Source organism: Somniosus microcephalus, chromosome 11, assembly GCF_052327205.1.
Source record: "Somniosus microcephalus isolate GS21.2 chromosome 11, FLI_Smic_1.0, whole genome shotgun sequence".
In the NCBI taxonomy this organism is placed as follows: Eukaryota; Metazoa; Chordata; class Chondrichthyes; order Squaliformes; family Somniosidae; genus Somniosus; species Somniosus microcephalus.
In genome coordinates, this window is record NC_140997.1 from 41167390 (window position 1) to 41191896 (window position 24507).

General features: G+C 42.3%; 1 protein-coding gene across 1 annotated transcript in view; it reads right to left on the bottom strand.

The window, feature by feature from the left end:
- Window positions 1-1113: 1113 nt before the first annotated feature.
- Window positions 1114-24507, bottom strand: part of cacna1ha (calcium channel, voltage-dependent, T type, alpha 1H subunit a) — a 362311-nt gene continuing 338917 nt past the window's right edge. The window contains exons 28-34 of the mRNA XM_086000548.1: window positions 21081-21159; window positions 20635-20756; window positions 17924-18253; window positions 9548-9691; window positions 7026-7212; window positions 5753-5925; window positions 1114-3372 (exon numbers count right to left, since the gene is read on the bottom strand). Coding sequence (XP_085856674.1) covers window positions 2152-3372; window positions 5753-5925; window positions 7026-7212; window positions 9548-9691; window positions 17924-18253; window positions 20635-20756; window positions 21081-21159 — 2256 coding nt within the window. The 3' untranslated portion in view covers window positions 1114-2151. The remainder of the gene's footprint in view (window positions 3373-5752; window positions 5926-7025; window positions 7213-9547; window positions 9692-17923; window positions 18254-20634; window positions 20757-21080; window positions 21160-24507) is intronic.

Below are 24507 nucleotides of genomic sequence, written 5' to 3' on the forward strand. Positions count from 1 at the left end.
TAAAACAGGAACTATTCATTAGCAACTAAAACCATCCAAAATTAGGGCCAGCAGTCTTCAATCGAGTTGTCTCGGACTCTCGTAACCATTTTTCTCGGTTCTATTTTGGATAAGCTTCCTAAAATATAATCCCAATGTTATGAGTACTGTTCCAATCATTTCCTAAAGGCTTCAAACAAATACTAAACCTCTCAGAGTACGCCGTCGTAATCCATTTGAAAGGTACGCCTTGACAGATCATCTGAACCGCCTGAAAAATGAGTATTGCTGGCGCAGAGTTGAGCTATTTGCCCAACAACTGCCCAGCAATTGCCCACGCAACTCTTACGGCTGGTAAACAGCATAAGGGTATATAGAAGGCTTAAATAAAACATTTAAAAATCCAAAATTATGCACATACACTTTAAATGAGTTAAGATGTTTAAAATTATTTATGCAGCTTTCATCAGTGTAAGGGTATATAGAAGGCTTAAATAAAACATTTAAAAATCCAAAATTATGCACATACACTTTAAATGAGTTAAGATGTTTAAAATTATTTATCAAAAAATGTTATTTTATCGCGGTTGGTGCAATGAAGAAACTTATGAATAAAATTGTAATTCGGTACATTTATAATGATTAGAATTCTGTACATTATATAATTATTTGGGGAGTCAATTGCATACCATTAGGCGATTCCCTTCATAATTGATTGCAATGGAATCCTCCTTTGTCATTGGAGGACCGGATCCATGTGATCCCAGGGATGCTTCCGAACCACCTGCATCCCTGGGCCTTTACGCTGCTGTCTGCTGGGTGGCCTGAGACCGCAACTCTTCACAGCCTGGGCACCAGGAGGTACTTTCGGAATTGTTTTGCGGGTCGGAGGCGTCCTCTGGAGGTCAGCTCCGACCGCAATTTCTAGGCCTTGATCTTATCCTAACTTTCAGAACGCCACCTGAATGTCGAAATTGTTTCTCCAGACTTGGTATTCTTCTGAATCAGGAAAGAAATTCTGTTTAGACAGTGCATAATAGAAAAAAATGCATTACCTGTGAAAATAGTTTTCCTTCTCTGACAATCATCTATTATTATTGCTATTCAAACAAGAATATTACCCACAATGTACAGTGAAAATGCAGGATATTTTTTATTAAGACAAGAAGCGCTGGTTTATTGTACACTTAAAAACAATTTTTATGTGAAACAGATTAGCCAAAATCTAAAAAAAAGGTAAGCACAGAAACAGGCATTTAAGAATGAAGTTGCAGCTGTTCCTTGCATAATGGATGCAATATAGTAAACATAAACAGGTTTGCTTTCAAAGGCTACATTTAACACCATTGACCAGGAAATGCATGTAACTTTACAAATACCATCAATAACTTACAAACTGTAAATAAAATGCAATTGAATAAATAATTTGCCGTTTGATTTTAACTTCATTAATTTTTTTGTTCGACACGTTCCTAATATTAGTATGCCTTATTATTCTCTATTGGTTCTTTAATTTATTGCAATTTAACCTGGTTGAAAACGTGACTCTTTTTCTTAAAAAAAACTGAACATTGAATTAGTCTATTATTGCACTGACTACAATCCAGTAGTAATTTGGTTCTCAGTAAAGGAGTTTTATGTTAAAAAAGTAAACATTCAGAATATACGGCTAGTATGAGCAAGCAGAAAAGGAAAACAAACAAAAAATCTAAATTATATACATTCCCATCAAACACCAGAAAACATCACTCAACTTGGAATTTAATTTTAAGTGTGCAAAACATTACAGTTCTATATAAAAATATGTGCATTATGAAGACATAATTAAATTATTTCTCACTAATACATATTATTTGTATATACATTGCAAACATTAGTGCTATACAGTTCTCATCTTTTCTGCACTTCTGCATACTGTAGCTTTGCACAATAAAGTGCCAGTACACATAAATCAGACTCAAATCAATGTGATTGAGCTATGGGAAGCTAATCAAGTTCCATTCAAAAAATGTTTGCATATCCCATTTTTTTTGCATCCCTTTACAAACTCCTTGAAGCAATGACAAGGGATCAAACAACAGGTACCATTAGACAGAGTAATAGTCTCTGTTTTACAGTTGTTGACTGGCATGAATTAAGTCATTCTTTCCCCAGCAAGTTTATCCAGTCCAGCTATACCACAAGTTCATCTGTGTCTTCTCGTGTGCTAGCCACGCGGATAAGTTCCCGCTTTCTAAGAGGGCTTCTGGTGACGTTGGGTATCTCTTTACTGTTTTCAGGCCTATTACTGTCAGGGCTTTCGCTCGACTTTTTTAAATGGTCTATTTTCTTCAGTTCTGAGGTCAGTAATTCTAACCTGGAATCCGCAGAGACACTAGAAGAAGGAATTGAGTGATTGCTGTCAGAAAACAGGTCCGATAAACTGCTTAATGAACTCACATCTGAGTGGTCGAATGAAAAGTCTGGGATGGTAAGATGCTTGCTTCGACAAGCTGGAGGAATTCGTTGGTCTGTTTTTGAGGTCTGATCCCCAGGCTGCAAGTCTACGAGTTCTAAAGAATCTCTATGGGCCATAGACTCAAAGGATAGTGTGCGCTTGCGTAAATGCATCCTGGCTCCAGACGCTGCAGTGCGAGAAGCTGGTCCACCTTCGCACTCTATGGGAGGCTCTATTGAAATGCAAGGTGGACTCATTTTTTTCTTTCTTCGAGCGGTAAGAATATATTCAGAATCTGACTGAACATGGACAGAAGGCTCTCGCTTTTCCTCATTAGAAAACGAACCTTCAAACTGTAAGCTTGTGTCTTCATCGTCAATTGATGGGCATATTTCAATTGAATGTCTCCTTGGGTCGTCTGCCCAAGAAGGCTTCGTCAATAATCCCTGTGCATCAACACTGTAGAACTTCTTCAAGTCTTTCTCCCTGCCAACTCCAGCCAAACCTGTTGTGCTGTTAGAGTTCTTTAAAGCCACAACCGATGGACTGGGAGAGAGGAAAGGTGAGAACGACAGACTTCTTGCTTCGGACTGTCTCCTCCAGTTTCTCACCGAGTTGTTGATGTGCCGCACTTCTTCGTCAACTGGGTCCACCGAGTTGAAAAAGGAGCTCGCCAGGCTGTTGCTGCCACTGCTGTGACTGGACGAGCGGCTTGGAATGCTGCGTTGGCTGTAGACCTGCTTGTGCGTGTGGACACTCGATTGCTTGCTGCGTTGATCCAACCGGGGCGAAGGCTGAGGGGTGACCTTTGGAGACAATGGTGTGGGATGTATTAATGGTGGAACCAAGATGCAATGAGGTGAAACTTTTGGGTGCAGATTGTCGTTGGACTGAATCTTCAGGCTGTTTTTAAACTCAATATTCATACCATCCACAGAGTCATTTCTGACAGACTCCTGGAACATAAGCAATCACAAAACATCAGAGCAAATTCACACTGAAAATGTTTTACCATAAATATTTTGTGCACAGCATGAATCTAAACAAATGAGTCTCTTTTGCCTTGCATTCTTGATTTTACAGACTCTCCCCCCTCCTTCCCCTCGAATGGCCTCCTTCTGTGCCATAAATTTCTATGATTCACCAATTTTTCACTTCCTTTCCTAAAGGCACGAAAACCTGCCATGGTTTAGAAAGAAAAAAATGCATTTCATGTAGTGCCTTCCATGTCCTCAGGACATCCCAAATTGCTTTATGGCTAATTAATAATTTAAAAAATCATTCTCGGGATGTGGGTGTCGCTGATAAAGCTGGCATTTATTGCCCATCCCTAGTTGCCCAAATACGGTTTGATACAACTGAATGGCTTGCTAGGTCACTTCACAGGGCAATTAAGAGTCGACCATGCTGGTGTGGGACTGGGGTCACATATAGGTCAGAATGGATAAGGACAGCAGGTTCCCTTCCCTAAAAGGACGTTAGTGAACCAGTTGGGTTTTTAAGACAATCAACAGCTTCATGGTCACTTTTAGTAACATAATTTTTTTGTTATTTCCATATTTTTTTTAACTGAATTCAAAATTCTCAATCTGCCATGATGGGATTTTAACTTGTGTTCAGTCCAGGACTCTGAAGTACTAATCCATTAACACAACTACTACACTACCATACCCACACTTTTTTGAAGCATAGTCATTCTTATGTAGGCTAATGAGGCAATGAGATAATGGCCAGTTAATCTGTAATTTTTGGTGTTGATAGAGGAATAAATGTTGTCCAGGACACCAGGAGAACTCTCCTGCTCTTCTTCAAATATTAGCATGAAACCTTTTACATCCACCTGAACAGCTATACAGGGCTTCAGTTTAATGTCTCATCCAGAAGACAGTGCAGCACTCCCCTCATCATCGCACTGAAGTGTCAGCCTAAATGAGTCCCTTGAATTGAGTGTGAACTCAATGGGCCTGGATTTTGCGGTCAGCGGTGAACGAACAACGCCAGCCGTTCATTACACTTACACTTGCCCACAGACTTTCTGTGAGGTTTTGCGCTGGAACTTGCTGTGATTTGAAAGCCATTTCAGCATGGCGCCCTCTACGGGAGATCTGGGACCCATGTGACTAGGGCAAGCAACTGTGTATCTCCTTAACCAATCAGACTGAAGAATCCTTACTGAGGCACACAGAGTCTGAACCAGGAAGTGTCAGTTAGAATATCATACCAAATCATGTACAGAAAGTGAAATAAAGAAAGAGAGGGAAAGGTGGAATTAACAGAGAGATAAAAGAGAAAGAAAAAGTTTAAAAAAAGTTTTATTTAATTTTTTTAAATCTCCCAACAATAATTAAAATCTGAAGGAATGAGACTCCACGCTTATAAAAGTAAATTTTCAGTGCCAGAGAGGTTGTTTGGCAGTAATTAAGACTTATTATGCTGTTAAAAATGTACTTACCCCAGGACGGACAAGCCCTAACTTTTTCTGGTGAGTTTAGTGTGTATGTATCACGCAAGTACAGCAACTTCATGCTATTCCATGTGTTTCAATGCTGAGTCTTTGTGCGACATACCGGTATAGTGAAGCTTCTGGAATAGCAGAGCAACTCGGACAGCAACTTCCTGATTTTCTCTGTGTAACTGTGCATGTGCGGTCGCCAGAAGTTGCTGTCTGATTTACACTTTAATAATGGTGAGCAATGATAGCCTCACTATCATTTTTACCACAAAATCCGGGCCACTACCTTCTAACTCAGAGGCAAGAGTGCTTCCACTGAGCAACCTTGGATCCATGGGTGCCAGCAACCCTGCAGTAAGTCACCTGTTCTCATCACACAAGCAAACTTCCAGCTGAGATCATAGTGTTCAAGAGTGGTAATTCTGACCAATTCCTTCCCCCACCCCCCTGCCCCCCTCCCTAACCATGGACACTGAACTCATTAACAACAGTTCAAGTACCGCACGTCATTAAACAAATCTTGAGACATAGGCCTAGAAGTTCGATGATGCTGCACCCATTTTACAGATGTAAAACGGGCACCAAATGTCCAATATGGCAGGCGGTGTGCGTGAGCACATTCTGAGCCGGAAGTGCGCCACCCGCCATATTGGTATAAACATTAAAGTGCTCAGGTGCATTAAGCCACTTGTTTGATGCCTCTTTTACCAAATGGAAAAGAAAATCGGGCACTGTATTAAATGAGCCGCCAATTCGCTATCATTCCATTTGCATAACAGTCAATGAGCACAAATTAGAAGCAAATGCCATCGATTTCTGTTCCAAGGTGAGCCAACATGCTTTGATGCAAAATGTGAATGTTTTAAAACAAGATCCATCAATACCTGTCTATGTAGCAGCCTGTTTATACTGGGTGATCGCGGTGATCTCTGTGGAGGAGGGATTTTGGGGAGGGTGATGTGGCTGGTCGAAGCAAAGTTATGATGAATTACCTCAGTGGGAACTCCAAGACGTGTAGAGACTTCAACAGGCTGGGACTGGACTGAAGTCACAGACCCTAAATAAAAAATCCAGAGGGAAAAAAAAACCCTAAATAAAAAAACTCAAAAAAGAAATTTTTCAAATAAAAGAGATTCTTTTAGTTTTTCCCGCAATTCCTCCCCCTTCAGAGAAGCTATAACTTACTGATTATGACTGGAATCTGTATTTTGTGATTGTATATATTTAGCCCATTTAAGAGAGACAATATCGAGTTACTCTGTCAGCCTTTGCTTCCAAAAGTAACAGGTACAGGACAGAGTCAAGACAGACTCCAGAAACCTTGATAGCAAGTGTTGCAGTTGGCATCTCGAGGTTTTACTCAGGCTAGTTGGTGAGAAACACAAGCGCTAAACACTTGGGTCTAGAAATTGTGAGTCACTCCTGCCATAAGCCTGGTGGGAGTCCACCGGATACGCTGGGTCCCAGCCTTAAGTGTGAGATTCCTGTATGGCCTTGTGGGCATAGAGTCTTTGTCCATCCCCGATAAGCCCATCGATGCAAGGAATAGCGAGGCCAGGGGCTGGGATTCCCTAAATCAGGAGTTTCAGGTCCTGGGCCCTCAGTTGGGTTCAAGCGTACCACTGGTGCAGACGCGCCTGCTCTCAACAGGCAAACCTGGTCAATAGCGCCAGAAATAGGGCCCACCTGGGAGTGTCTAAGCTGGAGTAAAGGCCTGAACCTGTGAAGATTGGGGGCTGGAGATGGAAAAGACTTATTTTTAGCATTTTAAAGAGGCTCCCAGTCACAAGGTCATGGGGGAAGCCAAGTTCCTCCTCTGGGGAGGATGTGGGAATACAGAAAGCCTTCTCTTTCCCCAATGCCTGGCCAGCTAACGGCAATGTTTTGAGGGGGTGGGAGGGAGACCCAACAGATGCACCCTCAAACCACCGAGGACCTGCTTCTGGAGGGTTTCCCTCCTGCTCCCGCAAACTATGGCAGGACCAATGGTGGAGTTCTGCAGCAGGCATAGTCCTGGTGTGACCCTCACTGATTTTCTAGGCCGTGCACTTCAGTCTGACTCACATGACTGAATTTCCTGTCAATTAAGAAAAGCACTGAATCATTTTCTGTTTATTGATTGAAAGCTTTCCCTAATTCTTTATTTTAAATAAATACCTGTCGGCGGCAAACCCTGAGAGGGAACCACTTCATGCAGCGGAAAATGAGCTTGGGCTGATCTAACAGGGTGAAACATGTAGCTGTCGTTTGGTAAGGAATGCATTCGAGACACAGAAACTTTCCGAACAGTGAGCAAATTTTCCGTTTGATTCTCTCCTACTGTTTTGCTGTATCGAGGATCTTCCTGTTTAAAAATAACCAGAGAGGACTGTAAATCATTCATGTTGTGTAATATTATACTGGCAGTATGTAGGATTGGTGTATTCATACCCACACAGAGCAATAAGTCAGTAACGAACCATTACCTTCAATACATCTGGAACTGACTGCTAATAAAATGCAGAGAATTGCATAGGACACTTACAGAGCTAAGATAGGGAGCTTCCTGACTTTCTTAATTACACGGGAGTCTTTAGGAGCAGTTAATTAATCATTATGCTTCAGTCACTAACAGTCAAGACATTCTACACATCATTCTGCTGCAGCCATGAGCAGAAAAAGAGAAATCCACTAAATACCGGTTCAGTACCATTAAACTTGTCAAATCACTTACACATGGGTTCATTGGTGCACATGGAGACTAGTCAGCTTCTGGATCTTTATAGCGTCATTGATAAAACCACAAGATGCAGAGCCCAACGTGATGTATGGTGCGTATTTTAGCACAAGGTGAGGTTTTTCTTTTGTTAAGACACTAGAGAAGTGCCTTGCATTGGGCACTGCCGATGTAAATATCAGTATATTCATGTGCTGTGCATGTGAGAACAGAATGGCAGGTTTCAGGAAGTAAAGAATGAGCCTATCATAATCTAGCACTAACTTGGGTAACAGGCTTACTGCCAAGATTTATATTGGATCTATGGAGTGGGAAATTCTTCCAAATATGCCGTAAACCCAATCACAGAAGAGAACCACCCTGATGTTTCTTTCTCCAGCCCAACTAAGATGGGAATGCAGACACTGTTGTAGACTGACAGCCACTGTGAACTTAGATGATACATCCTAAACAGATCATACTTAAGAACTTTTGATAATTGTCAGAGAAAGGAGCGTTTGATCCCATTATTCTGGGCAGGATTCCTAATCTAGGTCCACAAAATTAAACAGCAGCATTCCAACCCATTGTGCCACCAAGTCCTTACAAAGATTACAGGGCAGATTTTCCTCTTACTGCACCTGGACACAGTGGATCACAGAGAAAAATTGGGTGGAGAGGTTGACATGCCAGTAATGGAGCCCACCCGATTTTCCTCTATGCGCTGTGTCAAGATGACCCAATATAACTAAGGATAATAACAGAAAAATCTGCCTTCACTTTTTTAACTTATAAATATCAAAATACTCCAGTCATTAAAGCCACATAGGAGTCTAAGCGTGACACTGGGTGATTCTATTCGAAATGCATAGCTCTACAATCTTCTCTCACTGACTCGGTCTACATTTGTTGTTGCATAATACTAGCATTATCAAGGCTTGAAAAAACGACTCTCACTGCGGTATTTACGCATCATTTCGACCCTCTGGGGGTGAAATCGTTCGACAATTGTGTCGATTGGGCTTATACTCACTGGAGTTTAGAAGATTGAAAGGGGATCTCATCGAAACCTATAAAATTCTGTCAGGCCTGGACAGACTAGATGCAGGAGGGGTGTTTCTGATGGCCGGGGAGTCCAGAACCAGGGGTCATAGCCTAAGGATAAGGGGTAAGCCATTTAGGACTGAAATGAGGAGGAATTTCTTCACCCAGAGAGTGGTGAACCTGTGGAATTCTCTGCCACAGAGGGCGGTGGAGGCCAGTTCATTAAATATATTCAAGAAGGAGTTGGATATATTTCTTAAGGCTAAAGGGATCAAGGGATATGGGGAGAAGGCAGGGACAGGGTACTGAATTTGGATGATCAGCCATGATCGCATTGAATGGCGGAGCAGGCTCGAAGGGCCGAATGGCCTACTCCTGCTCCTATCTTCTATGTTTCTATGTTTCTACGCCAGTAGTGAAAACAGGCTCATAGCAAATCAGTAGCCTGCTTTACACCGCATCTCATTTTCTTTTCCATTGGCTTCCCAAATCCCAGTATCACAATAGACATCTGGGATTGCAAACACTATCTCCATATTTCACCAACAATTGCTGGAATTTATTTTCTTGCAGTTGGCATTACTATGGACTAAGAGCTAAGTTTTGGGGAATTAATTGTACTTACGCAATTATATAACAAGCGGTTATTAAAGATAAATCCAGAAGAGCTGCTTACAAAACTTTATCCTCTTACCAGATTTAAATGTTGCATATTAAATAGCACAGACACACTTTACAGTGCCAGACATAATTACCAATCAAAGTATACATGTATTATTTAAAATATCTGCAACAAAAGGCAACAGAGATTTTCAAAACAGCATATTGGCCATGACAGGGTGGATATCGACAGAGATAGATGAAGGGTTTCGGTAAGTAAATCAATGCAACAATACACAACACAACACAACATTTAATAACACAGTAAAACAGCCTTAACCTCCTGCTTCCTGTTGGTGGATTTGTGAATGGATGACATGGCGTATTGGTGGCTGGATGAACCTGAAATGGTATCCGTCGTGAGAAGTTCACCTTCTAATGAGTCTTGGATGATTAGAGACACATTGTCGAAAGTCAATTTTTCCTTTATCAAAAAAAAAGTTATTTGCATTATCAGGTTTGTTATTTCTGATCTACATTTTAATAAAACTATTTTAAATAATGTGTAAAGAGAATATAAATGTTCTGTTCTAATATTTTAACCAGAAATATTAATATCTAATAAAATGCACTATTAACTAGGGGTTTGTCATGGGCTTAAATGCAGCCATATATATTTTTAACCATTTCCATTTAATCTACTACTCTTCTGCCATGAAATAGTTACTGCACGATTCAGTGCCTAAGTTGCTCCTTCCCGCAGATTTTTTTATCAGTTCGAGAACCTGATGATGTGACTTGTGTAGAAGCGCAAGCAAAATATTATCAGGGAGCCTGATGTAAGTCACAAATGACTGTTATTATAAATCTATTATATTTAAATTTGTATGATATTTAAATTTTAGGCTTTTGCAACATTGAATACATAGATTTACAATTAAATATCTTTAGAGCGATTATTATAATTTAGTCTTGATAGGCACAAAAATGCTATACTTAAATCAAGATTTCTGCAAATTGCAAATAAAAATGGGTAATTTTCAAATCTTTGATCTATTTAATGACTTGTTTAACAGAAAGACCCTTAACTAAAATAAAAAAGTACTGATCATCTGAACTGTGATGCTCTCTCCAAAGTAAGACGGGATAGTGTGTTGCTAATGTTTAATGTCCTGATCACTGATAACTTGATGATAACAAATGATCTAAGTCAGTGGCCCAGATTTTGCAGTGGTAATGATGGTGAAACTGTCAGCGTTCGCCATCATTACCCCTCTGAAACTGACAGCAACTTCAGGATTTAGCGCATGTGCAAATAAACGCAGAAATCCATAAGTTGCGGTCAGTAATTCCCTGTTCTAGCACAGGTTGCGCTGTGGAACTCCCCAGAACCGACAATCATTCAAATCACACTGACGGACGAAAGCATCCCCTATTATGCTTGAATATCGCTGTTAAACACCCCACCATCCCCGAAAGTTAAGCCTTGTTGAAAGAAGAGTAACTGGGTTTTTAGCGGCTGACCAACCGTTCTGCCCCTGAAAAGCTAATTTTATATTTGTGGAATGTCAAATTTTTCTATTACTATGAATAAGAATTACTGTACATGGTTTTTAAAATAATAATTTACAAAAAGTTTATTTATGATATTTCGGCTTCTACCTTAATCCTATTTGTATGTCCCAATCTTTATTTCGCTCTCTGTAGAATTTATAAAAAGTAAATTAGAATCTATGCATATTACTTTCTGGTCTGCTGTTTGTGAGAATTCTTCAATGTGATTGGCTGCTCAGCCTGCTTGATGACATCACTGTTCCTGGATGCAGCAGATTCGCTTGATTTGGCGTCAGATTCAAATTAAGGTCGGGAGAGCTGAAAGTCACGCTACAGAGATCGCTAGATCTTTGTGGGCAGCTTCCTTCGAGGTCAGCAGTGAGCGCGGCAAATTTCGGCCCAGTGAGTCTTGTCGAGGTATTTAGCCATGAGAAAGCACCTAAGCCTAGCCTAATGCTATCCGAGGCAGATGTTCATTCTCTCACTACTCAGCAGGGATCACTGCACAGTAATCAGTATGAGGAACTCTGGTTGATTTTACCTCTCTAGTAAAATCCCAAAGGCATGTGACCAATCACAGTACCTCCCCCACTGTGTATATTTGGGTTGACTATCAGTAATGTGACTGTATGGCTTTATACGGACATACGTGACAACATCAAAGTCTACACGGGGCAATCATCAATACTCTGCTCACTGAACCATTCAGCACTTCGTAATGTGAAATCTGTAAATCAAAATTGCTTTTTCAAAGAACCTTATTAGAAGTGAACTGCAGCATACATTACATTTCAGACTACTGCAAATTCTTGCAAATTACTAAACCACTTGTAGGCAAAAAGGTCTTAGAAACTGCTATTGAAACAAGAAACAGCATGACAGTAATGTTAAACAGATTTAGAAGCCTATTTAAGTAAAGCAATGGTGCATGGTCTGGTGCAGACACAAGCACATTTACCATGCAAGACTTAAGCTCAGGACAATAGAATGCATAAAATGGAAAAGTCATCTTTCTAGACTGTAATATGAATTAGTTTAGTCAGCGATAAAATATTTCATGAACATTGGAACTAAATATTTCCAGCTTGCTCACTTACTTTTTTGCATTAAAGCTTAATTTTAGTTGGATGAGGCTTTGCTAATCTTCAATTGGTATGTTAGATTGAATGCTGCATTGGTGACAAGACATTTCGTCTCTAAAATAGAAAAAAAACTGGGAGGTATTGTGTGCTTCACTTGACATTGCCTCTGCCTCTCAGATGTTTTGGTAGAAACCTATGATCTAGAATTTCTTGCCCAGAAAGATGTGTGGTGGTGAGGACAATGGGGATGTGGATTTAAAAGTTAAATAAATTGTAATATACAGTATGTGGAGTAGGTGTGAACTACTCTCGTGTTTCATTATAAAAATGATTATAAATACAATTACACAGTCCTTAGGTATTGTGACTTCAAATAGAAATGCAAAATAAATTCATAACTTATAACTGTCATATTTCAATATATCTAATGCCCCGTTTATGGAACTGGAAGTGGTCCAGTAATTAAGCTAATTTCTTTGGTGCTGCATCTACTCTACTTACAATGCAGGATGACTTCAGCAACAAGTGTACAGGAATAAGAGCTGACCGAGTCCTGAAGGACATAACTGCCAGACTCTACCTGCGGCAGATGGTGAAAGAACCAACACGAGGGAAAAACCTACTTGACCTCGTCCTCACCAATCTACCTGTCGCAGATGCATCTGTCCATGACAGTATTGGTAGGAGTGACCACCGCACAATCCTTGTAGAGACGAAGTCCTGTCTTCACAATGAGGATACCCTCCATCATATTGTGTGGCACTACCATCATGTTAAATGGGATAGATTCAGAACAGATACAGCAGCTCAAAACCAGGCATCCGTGAGGCATTGTGGGCCATCAACAGCAGCAGCAGCAGCAGAATTGTGGACAGGCCATCAGAATCTATAACCTCATGGCCCAGCATATGCCTCACTCCACCATTGCCATCAAGCCAGGGGACCAATCCTGGTTCAATGAGGAGTGTAGAAGAGCATGCCAGAAGCAGCACGAGGCGTTCCTAAAAATGAGGTGCCAACCTGGGGAAGCTGCAAGACAGGACTACATGCATGCTAAACAGTGGAAGCAGCATGCTATAGATAGAGCTAAGTGATCCCACAACCAACGGATCAGATCAAAGCTCTGCAGTCTTGCCACATCCAGCCGTGAATGGTGGTGGACAATTAAACAACTAACGTGAGGAGGGAGCTCCATGAACATCCCCATCCTCAATGATGGCGGAGCCCAGCACGAGTGCAAAAGACGAGGCTAAGCATTTGCAACCACCTTTAGCCAGAAGTGTCAAGTGGATGATCCATCTCGACCTCCTCCTGAGGTCCCCACCATCACAGAATCCAGTCTTCAGTCAATTCGATTCACTCCACGTGATACCAAGAAAAGGGTAAGCGCACTGGATACAGCAAAAACTATGGGGTCCCGACAACATCCAGGCTGTAGTAGTGAAGACTTGTGCTCCAAAACTAGCCGCGCCTCTAGCCAAGCTGTTCCAGTACAGCTACAACACTGGCATCTACCTGACAAAGTGGATAGTTGCCCAGGTATGTCCTGACAAAAAAAGCAGGACAAATCCAATCCGGCCAATTCCCACTCCATCAGCCTACTCCCAATCACCAGCAAAGTGATGGAAGATGTCATCAATAGTGCTATTAAGCGGCACTTACGCACCAATAACCTGCTTACCAGTGCTCAGTTTGGATTCCCCCAGGACCACTTGGCTCCAGACCTCATTATAGCCTTGGTCCAAACATGGACAAAAGAGCTGAATTTTGGAGGTGAGGTAAGAGTGACTGCCCTTGATGTCAAGGCAGCATTTGACTGAGTCTGGCATCAAGGTGCCCTAGTATAATTGAAGTCAATAGGAATCGGAGAAAACCCTCCACTGGCTGGAGTCATACCTCGCACAAAGGAAGATGGTTGTGGTTGTTGGAGACCAATCATCTCAGCCCCAGGACATCGCTGCAGGAGTTCCTCAGAGAAGTGTCCTAGGCCCAACCATCTTCAGCTGCTTCATCAATCACCTTCCTTCCATCATAAGGTCGTAAGGTCAGAAGTGGGGATGTTCGCTGATGACTGAACAGTGTTCAGTTCCACTCGTAACTTCTCAGGTAATGAAGCAGTCCGTGGTCGCATGCCAGCAAGACCTGGATGACATTCAGGCTTGGGCTGATAAGTAGCAAGTAATATTCGTGCCACACAAGTGCCAGGCAATGACCATCTACCAACAAAAGAGAGTCTAGCCACCTGCCCTTGACATTCAACATCTTGGGGGTCACCATTGACCAGAAATTTAACTGGACCACCCACATAAATACTGTGGCTATAAGAGCAGGTCAGAGGCTGGGTGTTCTGCGGTGAGTGTCTCACCTCCTGACTCCCCAAAGCCTTTCCACCATCTACAGGACACAGGTCATGAGAGTGATGGAATATTTGCCTCTTTCCTGGATGAGCGCAGCTCCAACAACACTCAAGAAGCTCGACACCCTCCAGGACAAAGCAGCCCGCTTGATTGGCACCCCATCCACCACCTTAAACATTCACTCCCTCCACCACCGGAGTACCGTGGCTACAGTGTGTACCATCTACAAGATGCACTGCAGCATTTCGCCAAGGCTTCTTCGACAGCATCTCCCAAACCCATGACCTCTACTACCAAGAAGGACAAGGGCAGCAGGCGCATGGGAACACCACCACTTCCAAGTTCCCCTCCAAGTCACACATCATCCTGACTTGGAAATATATCGCCATTCCTTCATCATCACTTGGTCAAAATCCTGGAACTCCCTCTTTAACAGCACTGTGGGAGTACCTTCATCTCACGACTGCAGCAATTCAAGAAGGCAACTCACCACCACCTTCTCAAGGGCAATTAGGGATGGGCAATAAATGCTGACCTTGCCAGCGACACCCACATCCCATGAATGAAATTTAAAAGAAATAAATTTTAAAAAGGGTTGCACACGTGTAGTTATTACAAAGCTATGTTTGTGACTTTGTAATTCTGTTTGGGACCTTCCCCGATATTGGGAGGAAGGTTTGTACAAACCAGCAAGCAGAGGTCTGGGAAGTTGGCCAGAATCAAAGTGACGCACCCAAAGCAACAGGTACCCGGGACAACTGTTTACCTTTATCACTTAATCACTTGTCATGGCACTGGGCGAATTACACTACACGCCTGATGCTCTTTTACTTTATCCTCAGCGCCTACAGGAGAGGAGGGAGGACAAATTGGAGGGGTGAGCAAACTGTGACATGAAGTAAAACAATCCCATCAATAGATTGATGAAGTGACTCACATCCAATTCAGCAAATCATCAGAAAGTTCTTTTTTTTACATTTCAATTTTATTTTTTGGAAATTAAGAGGTTTTTTTTGGCATTTGTTATTTTAAAATAAAAATAGTATTTGAAAAACGTTATTGCATTTTTGGAGTGCTTGTTGTCTGATATTATTTGAGAGGGTAATGAAAGTTACTTTATGGTGAATGAAGTCAATTGCTATTAATGATGTCACAACACCATATTCTCAAGAAACATAATTCTTCCCCTGGGAGTGGCTGATGGCAAAATGTGATGCCAGAAATGTGAGGTGACATAGCCATCTGTATTTTGATTAGCTGAGATCATACTGATACAAAACCATTGACATAAAGCAAGAGACATAAATCAACATGAAATTTCCAATCTGCACACTGATCAAGTATAATCTGAAACAGCCTAGGCTCATCCAACAGACAGCCAGAGATGAACTCTGAAAATCACTATTTTGTAGCGGTTCGTGTAGTTCGCCACTAAATAAGAGAGTTTGACTTCGACGAACTATAAACAAGTTGTTTATTTACAGGAACAGGCTAATTACAGCAGGTAAGATAGCAGGTAAGATGGCTGACTGTAGGAGCACCGTGGAATAGGTCTTGTCCCAGCGGGGACTCCACGAGGACTGAGTTCGCAGTCCTGTGGGGAGCGTGATGACGTCATCACGCTCTGCTGTGTGTTCCCGCGCTTTGGGCGTCACGTGATCGCGTCGTGACGTCAGTGCATCTCCCCGGCATAGAGGCTGGCCGTTGAGGCCGAGGTCGCGAGGCCGGGCTGTGCCGGTGCTTGCTGTGGGAGCGGAAGATTGCGTCGCTCCCGTCGGCCGGTCGTTGCGGCCAAAGACGCTAGGCCGGGCTGTGCCAGCGGCTGTCCTGGAAGGCCGAGTCGGGCCGGCAGCCGCCGCACACACGTCACGTCGTACATGACGTGACGTCAGCACGCTAGGGCACGTCTTAAAGGGGCAATGGCCCCAACAGGTAAGTTAAAAGGGCAACGGCCCCAAAAGGTAAGTTAAACATACAGTAAGGTAAGTTAAAGGGAATTATGTATCTCAATGTAAGGGACAACCAGTGGTACCGCCACAATTTCCTTATTGAAAGTAATGCTGGGCTGAAAACTTGGATGAGCACCGATGTTCCAGTGCAAGAGAGCTAATTCCACTGTTTTAATACAGCCTGGAATTTATTGGTGCAAAAAGTAAAGCTCAGATTTGACCTGGTTCCTAATTTGAGTTTCTGGTTCATATACATACTCATCCTACTAAGGAAATATAATGATTTTGTTTGAGAAAGGCTGGGGCATTCTGAAAAATATATATGGTTTTGTCTTAATATATATTTATTTTATATTATGCAGGCGTCAGCTTTGGCTCAGTGGTAGCACCCACACCTCTGAATCAGAAGGTTGTGGGTTCAAATCCCACTCCAGAGACTTGAGCACAAAATTCTAGGCTGACACTCCAGTGCAGTGCTGAGGGAGTGCTGCACTGCCGGGGGTGCCATCCTTCAGATGCGACATTAAACCGAGGCCCTCTCTGCTCTCTCAGGTGGATGTAAAAGATCCCATGGCACTATTTTGAAGAAGACCGGGGGAGTTCTCCCTGGTGTCTTAGCCAATATTTATCCCTCAAACAACATCACTAAAACAGATTATCTGGTCATTATTACATTGCTGTGTGCAAAATGACTACCGCATTTCCTACATTACAACAGTGACTAAATTTCAAAAAGTACTTCATTAGCTGTAAAGTGTTTTGGGACTTCCTGAGATCATGAAAGGCGCTATATAAATGCAAGTCTTTCTTTTTTGACACAATAAGAAGGACTTGCACACCAAGGGCAGGATTTTCATTGGGCCGTGGAGGCGGGATTGGAGGCGTGTGGGGGGTTAAAATCCTGAAATCGGGGGGCACGAACCCATCCTGCCCCCAACCCGCCTCCATGCCAGTTTCAAAGGAGGCGGGTACCCGACCTGCACTGGGACCCGCCTCCCCGAGGCGGGAAGGGGATTAGTGCCAATTAACTGCCTGTTAACAGGTAATTAACAAGCCGTTTTTAGCCTAATCCCTATTTTCATTCTTGAAGTGTGGGATTCCCAACGGCTCCAAACCACGTCAAGTTAGCGAGGCGGGCTGTCGGGATGAAGGGCTTGGAGGGGTCGAGATGTCCGGTGTTCAGGTGAGTGATGGGTGCATGAGTGCAGAGGTAAGTGTGTTTGGTGTGTTTAAAGTGTTTAAAGAAGTTTTACTTACCTTTACAGTCTTCCTTCCTTCATCTCACCGGCACAGAAAGCAGAATGGCCGCGATCTGTCAAAAATTGCAGCATTCAGCTTTCCGTTCCGGAGAGATCTCTAAATCATCCTGAGAGGAAGGAATTAACTTGGAGTACAGATTGTCAGTGTTTGACAGCTTCAAACAGCTGTCAAACGCTGATATTTCATCTGTCAAAAGGTCTTGACAGATGAAATGTCAATCTGTGATGTCACCTGTTGCCGGGTGGCCTTTAATTGGCCTGCTGAGCCCGCTGGGTGGGCTCAACAAGGTCAATCAAGTCAAAATCGCGTGGGTTGGCTACAACTCGATGGAGGCGGGACTACAACCCCGAAAGTGAATGACAATCCAGCCCCAAGTGTCTAATTAATATGAAAACAGCACTTCTTTTGCAGTGGTACTTTTGAATACATTTCAATGATACTGCAAGAATTTGAGCAACAAGCCTGCTAGTGATCTTTGTCTCTGAATAAAATATTTAGGCTAAATCACACTCACTGCGAATTGTTTTACATGTACTGGTGATTCAAGTCTTATTGACTCCTGGCCAGCTCCTGTAGCTCTGCTGTCAAGGATAGGGGTTTGCCCGATGCTGCTGGTTGATGCTTCCTGGGCTCGTAACATTTCCAGCTCTATTTCTGCATCAAGTTCTGCATCCTCTTTGGCTTCCTTGTTACTCTCCTCCAAGTGTTTCATTAGAACAGCGACCACAACATTGACCAGTACAAACTGAGCGATTAGAACAAAAGTGACAAAGTACACAGGAGAGAAGAAGGGGAGGTAGGTGAGGCAGTGCTTATCCTCACTGCCACATTCTCGCAATGTATCCTGTGAAAATACAGAAGAGCATAAAATCACCTTTTAGTAACAACAGCTTGTATTTATATACTACCTTCAACATAGTAAGGCCTCCCAAGGTATTCATAGTGGTGAAAATGGCAGTGAGCAGTGGTGGTAGAATTCAGGAAGGTGAGTGAAGTCATGGTGAAAGAGGTTGGCTTTGATGAGGCTTTTGAAGCAGGGAAGAGGGGCATAAAGGCGGGGGATTTAGCAAGAGGTTGGGGTCAAGATCATTGAAGGCTTTGCCACTGAAAGCAGAGCAGAGAGAAGCCAGAGTTGGAAGAGCAGAGAGTGCGTATTAGCACATTGGACTGAAGGAGGTTCTAAAGGTGGGGAAGAGTCAGGTCTTGGAGGGTTTGTAAATAAGGACAAGGACTTTGAATACAGTGTACTGAGGGACAGGGAGGACAGGAGTGACGGGGAACAAGAGTTCGCGTGGGATAGGATGTGGGTGCGGAATTTTGAATGAGTTGCAGTTTATGTAGGATGGGTGATAAAAATAGATTAATATATAAGACGTGTAAGGCTATTAATGCCCTCATACTTTTGCTTTAGAAGTGCAAAATAATGCCCTTATTATGCTCACCTGTGAATCATGAGGCTATATTATTCTACATTGATGACATCAAGATAATCTGTTCAGTTAATGTAATCATTTTACTGTCTCCAGCAAGGTTTAAACTTTGTTGCAATGCTACCTTAAGAAATGAGACTGTGGACAGTACAAGACTTGAAAGTAATCTTGGTGTTCAGGTTATAAGCAAATCACTCTTCATTACTGTAATCTATGATCCCACCAGAACCCACACAGTAAATTTGGCACATACTGGTTATTCTCAACAATCTATATTTCTATATTTAATCAGTATTGCTCTGCACATGGTCCCTCTTTTATAACCTAACTAGACATTTACTTCTACTAGATGACTCCACTGGGAATTCTGATTACTGTTTTTAAAATCTCCTTCAGGCATTGAGTTGAGCGTTTGTAAACCCTTGTGGTTTGTGTGTCTGGTTCAACCACAATTATAATAATTGTACTGAGACCTTTAACATTTCAAAAAAGGAAAGCCTCATCTCATGTGAAGGTCATTTCACATCCTGTGGCCACACTGCACATGCAGGGTTCATTATTTTGAAAGAAGATTATTAGTTCAAATGACCACATGACACAGTTTAAACCCTACCAATTCAAAGCTCAGCTAAAGCCTGTAGCTTGAGATAACTGTGTGATGGCATCAAGAAGGGCGTGATTAAAATCTCCTAGTTTTTAAGGCAAGGGTATGAATTTTAGCAGAATAGTGAACTGAAAAATAAGGTGAAAAACATGCAAGCTAGAATTGGTTTTTTTCAGCTGTGTGGTGGTAAAATATCAGCCTCTTACTCCCTGTAGCTGTTGTCGTTCCTTTGTAGATTAAACACCTGGGAAAGGTCACAGTCAACCTGTGGAATGTGATTAGTTTCTTTGAATTTCCGCCCAGCTGTTTAGTAGGATTCCCACTGTTGTGTCACTCTCTCTTTGAACTATCATTCCTGTCACAAATACAAGCATAACCAACCTGTAGTTAGACTTTATAGCAGGCCCATCAGAAAAATCATCGATTATTCCATCAGCATGTGAAATTGACAAGAAGTCCATTGGATAAGGTTAATGCAGCATTAAAGTATGACTCCAATTTATTAATCTGATCAAACAAGCTCACTCATGTTTGGGTGGAGATGCTGTAAGCATTATACCCCTATCCAAGAGAGTCTTGAGACTCCCTAACAAAAAGTTAAAAAAGCAGTGAGTTCTTCATTAAAAAAAAATCTCTCCCTTTAGGTTCGTACAGCACTCCAAGGCTGAGACCTGGTGATCTGTTCCCGACTGCATTTTTTTGCCAGTGCTGCTCTGTATCCAAATGCAGGGAAGGTCCCTGACAACCATCTTAGTTGCCCTTCAGTTTCTTCTTCTTCCCTTCTGCAGGGATGCATGCCAGCCCTATTCTGTGCCTCTCCTAGACAGCTCGGCGGAGATCAGGTAGTCACTGAAAGGGAAATCTGGATCAAACCCACCTTTATTGTGTAGCGCCAAGAAGCTACAACATTGCAACCATCTCAAATATAGCAACTCAAACAGAAATAAATCCAATTATCAACAATCACCCATAGCATTAAAATTCAAAAACATTATCTCAGAATATTATATTGAATATAATTCTAAAGATTGTAGGTAGATATTGATAATTATTGATGAACAAAGCAAAGTGACTTGAATATAAATACTGATAAATGAGGTCATTTAATTTCCAGCAGGACATTCTAATTAATAGGTTCCTGGTGTATTACCAATACTTGAACTTAACAGTTCAGTGTAAGTAATTCCATACCTTCATTATGCCATTCCAGTTATCACCAGTAGAAACTCGGAATAAAGTAAGAAATGCCATCCCGAAATTCTCAAATGTTGCATGTCGACTCAAGCCTTCACATGGATTTTCATCATTACAAACTGAAAATCAAAATAGTCCAATGCCATTATTGAAGACTACACAAAATGCCTTAAATTACTGATAATTCTCTTTTATTTGAATTTCCGCTGTTTCCTGCTAACCGGAGATGTTTTAAAAGGAAGAAAATAAATGTGATGAATTTTCACATCTTACATTTGAAATGAAGAATGTTTTATTTTAACAGTACCCATCGGACAGTTTCATTAAAATAAATGGCTGCACGTTCATCTATTTATACCTTGAAATAAAGCACGCTAAGTTGCAAATACTAATTATTGCTCTTCACTGGCTAGAACGACGAGATTAGTCAATTAAAGTCTCACCCAGCTTTCCGAAGAGCTCAACTCCAAGAGCCGCATAGATAAAAAACAAAAGCATGAACAATAAACCAAGGTTTCCCACCTGAAAGGCAAAAACAAAAAGATCTTTTATAGAATGCGGAGAAGTCATAGAATCAATGCACAGAAACTCATCGAGGGTGTCATTCAAACATTGCAGGGCTATGGGGAAATAGCGAGGTTGTGGGACTAATTGGATAGCTCGTTCAAAGAGCCGGCACTAGCACAATGGGCCGAATGGCTTCTTTCTGTGCTGTAAGATTCTATGATTCCATGTCCTTAAAGAAGAATTACAGCTGTTTGACATATGATGTAAAATCGCAGAACCAAAGAAATTACATCACAGCAGGCCATTCGGCCCCTCTGGCCTGTGCCAGTGCAAGCACTTCAAATGGAGCTATATATTTTAATTTCATTTTCCTGCGCTTTCCCCAAATTATTTGTGCTGATTTTAAATTAGGATCATTTTTAACAGCTCTCACCACTGGACAGACAGCACAAGATTAAATAAATCTTTCTCTGGGAAAAGATTCCAAAATATTTTTCTCCATTACCAAAAGAGATTGAAATTTCACTCAAGGACAAACAGCAAATATGATAAAAGGTAATTGTGTACCGTATTGGACATTAAACAAAGGAACAATTTACATTTTAAGTATAAATCTATCACTTGGAATTAGACTAGGAGCATACTGTCCTAAAGTGTTGACACTTTAAAAAAATGTCAACACTCGAGAGTCTGATACGGTTTATCACAGGAAACTATTTTGTATGGTTTACATGAAAATCTTGGATTTTTAAGTCTTTAAGACTCAGGGGTCTTCTAAATACTAAATATTAATAGTATTAAGTGACTCAGGAAGAAAATGTGTAATTAATCTACTGATTGCTTTATTATATCCATAAGGGAGCTATCAACACATCTTTATTTTTGGTTGGAGGGGAGACAGGATAGAGGGAATGTTAACTCTTGGATGGGAAACTAGCTTAGTGAGCACCTGGCCCATCTGGCAGCGGGAGGTTCAGCCGATTTTAACAGCCAGGCCTCATTAACATACCACTGGCTGACTTCCCAACCAAAATGGCCAGGAAGCCTGCTGTCTGGACATTAAAATTGGGTGCCTCAGAGGCCGCTGGCTGAGCCCAAGGTAAGTGTGGGGACGGGGAGATGGGTATTCTAGCACAGTCAGCGGTTTGGGAAGGGGGAGGTGACTGGGAAGGGCAGGCCTACACTTCCCTTATGGAGCCTGAAGGAAAGAAATAAACTTGCCTGGAGGGACCTTTTCTTCTGCTAATTATCCTCCCTCCAGCTTCAGCCTGTTGGGAAAGCTGCAAGCCAGTGTTAAAATACCAGTCGGGTCTTGATGATGTTACTGGGACCTAATTTGCATATTTAAAGGAGGACCCCCCCCCCTGCTGGTTTTGGGCGTCTGTCCTTGTTGCCTGCAATTGAAAGTTGCTGTTGGCGGGATTGGGCAGGAGGCCAGCGGGTAAGTCTCCCACTCCATTTTAACAGACCCCCGTGCCAGGTCTCTGCCGTGTGGGAGGAGCTAACATTCCCCCCAATCTGGTTATTCTGTAAACCTGAGGCCTAATATGGTTTTGTTGCTTTCAGCACAATGAGATAAGGTGTTATATGGCATCCACCAAAAAGCAGGCCTGATGATGAATACAGACATGTCTTCCACACTGTAATTAGATGACAGATTAAAATCCTCAGGGAGAAAAATTTGGTATCGACTATTTAGAGGCGCTAACATCACCTGGGCGCAAACTTGACCGCAAAATTCAGTTTTAGTGCCCCGAGAGGGAGGTGGAGCGCTAAATCAAGCGCTCCACTTCCTTCTTGGAGCGCTAACCCCGAATATCAGGGTGGAGACTTCAACAACGCTGTACACTAGGCGGTGCAGCGCTGCCGCATTCAAAGGCTCGTTCCCTCCCTTAAAGGGAAAGGCCATCGCTGCAGGCTCTACAATATAAAAAGTACCTATCTGGACCACCAAGGCTGCCGCGATCCAGCGCGATTAGCCCGGCACTCAAGCAGAGAGACAGGTTGATCGATCGCGGGCAGGAACCCACGAAAAAAACACCAACAGGAAAGGTAAGTTTTTTTTTACTTACCTCGGCCACCTTGCCTTTAATCATCGTCCCTGAAGTGGCCGGCCACCCGATGCAGGCCTCCTGCAGCTGTCGGTGTTGCAGACCAGCGCTGCTGCAGGGGCGGAATTCAATTTTGGGTCTGGGGCGCTACACATGGCGATGACGTCATGATCTCCGGGCGAAGGAGATTGGGGTGCAACACCGTAGCGCCGCCGCAAAACTCCCGCCGAATATGGCGGGAGTCGATGTCAGCGCCGTGCCTGGTCGGAAAGCCATTTGCGCCCTGTTAGCGTCCTCCGGGGGCACTAACGAGAGGCGCAAAGGCACCCAATTTCTCCCCCTCAATTTCTGATCCAAATATTATTACACGAGCAGGAAATAGTCCAGTAAGTCTCTTGCAATGATGAGAAAAACAAAATTATTTCAAAATCTTTCTATCTAGTGATCATGACATTGGGAACTTTGATATATACAATCACCAGAGAATCATGCAATACAAGCCTTCAGACTGATATAAACCACATCAGACTCTCGAGAACGTATGGTAGATAATTCATTTTTTTTAAAGTATCAATGCTTTAGGACAATATGCTCCTAGTCTGATGGTGCATTCACACTCTGCAAATTTAGTATTGGTGTAAAAGCGGAAGTGTAGTGTGAATTGACCTTTAATCCTACCATACTGGGCAACAGGGAATAAAACACAAGAGGTCATCCAGAAGCAGATCAACTACCACTAGACAAGACAAGACAGGACCAGATGTGGTACTGCCATCTGCCCCTCCAGCCCGCCCCCCCCCAAAACAGGCACATCATCAAAACTGTTTACTTTTTCCAGGGAAAAGCTATCCTGCTTCGGTGACTCCACTTTGCATTTTTTATCAGGCTCTGGTATAGACTTGCGCTTTCACCCTTGTTGAAAGTAACAGGTCTGAATCAGCAGGTAACAAATTCTAGAGACTGCAAGACTAAGCTACGCGTAGACAGACAGGATAAACAGTGCAAGTGTATGTCATCATCTTTGGGGACAAACATATGGAAAATATTGAAGAGACGAAAGTTTTTGTCATGCAGATCAAATTCCCTACCTAACATTATTGCTGGAACACCATCACAAGGACTGCAGTGGTTCATGGAGAAGGCCCACCATCATCTTCTCAGGGCAGCTAGGGATGGGCAATAAACATGAGGCCTTGCCAGAATTGCCTGCATACCATCAACAAAAAGAAGTGGGGTGCAATTGGCCTATCTAATGATATGCAAAGATCAAAGTGTCAATGGAATAAAAATCCATCAGGGTAAATATTGAAAA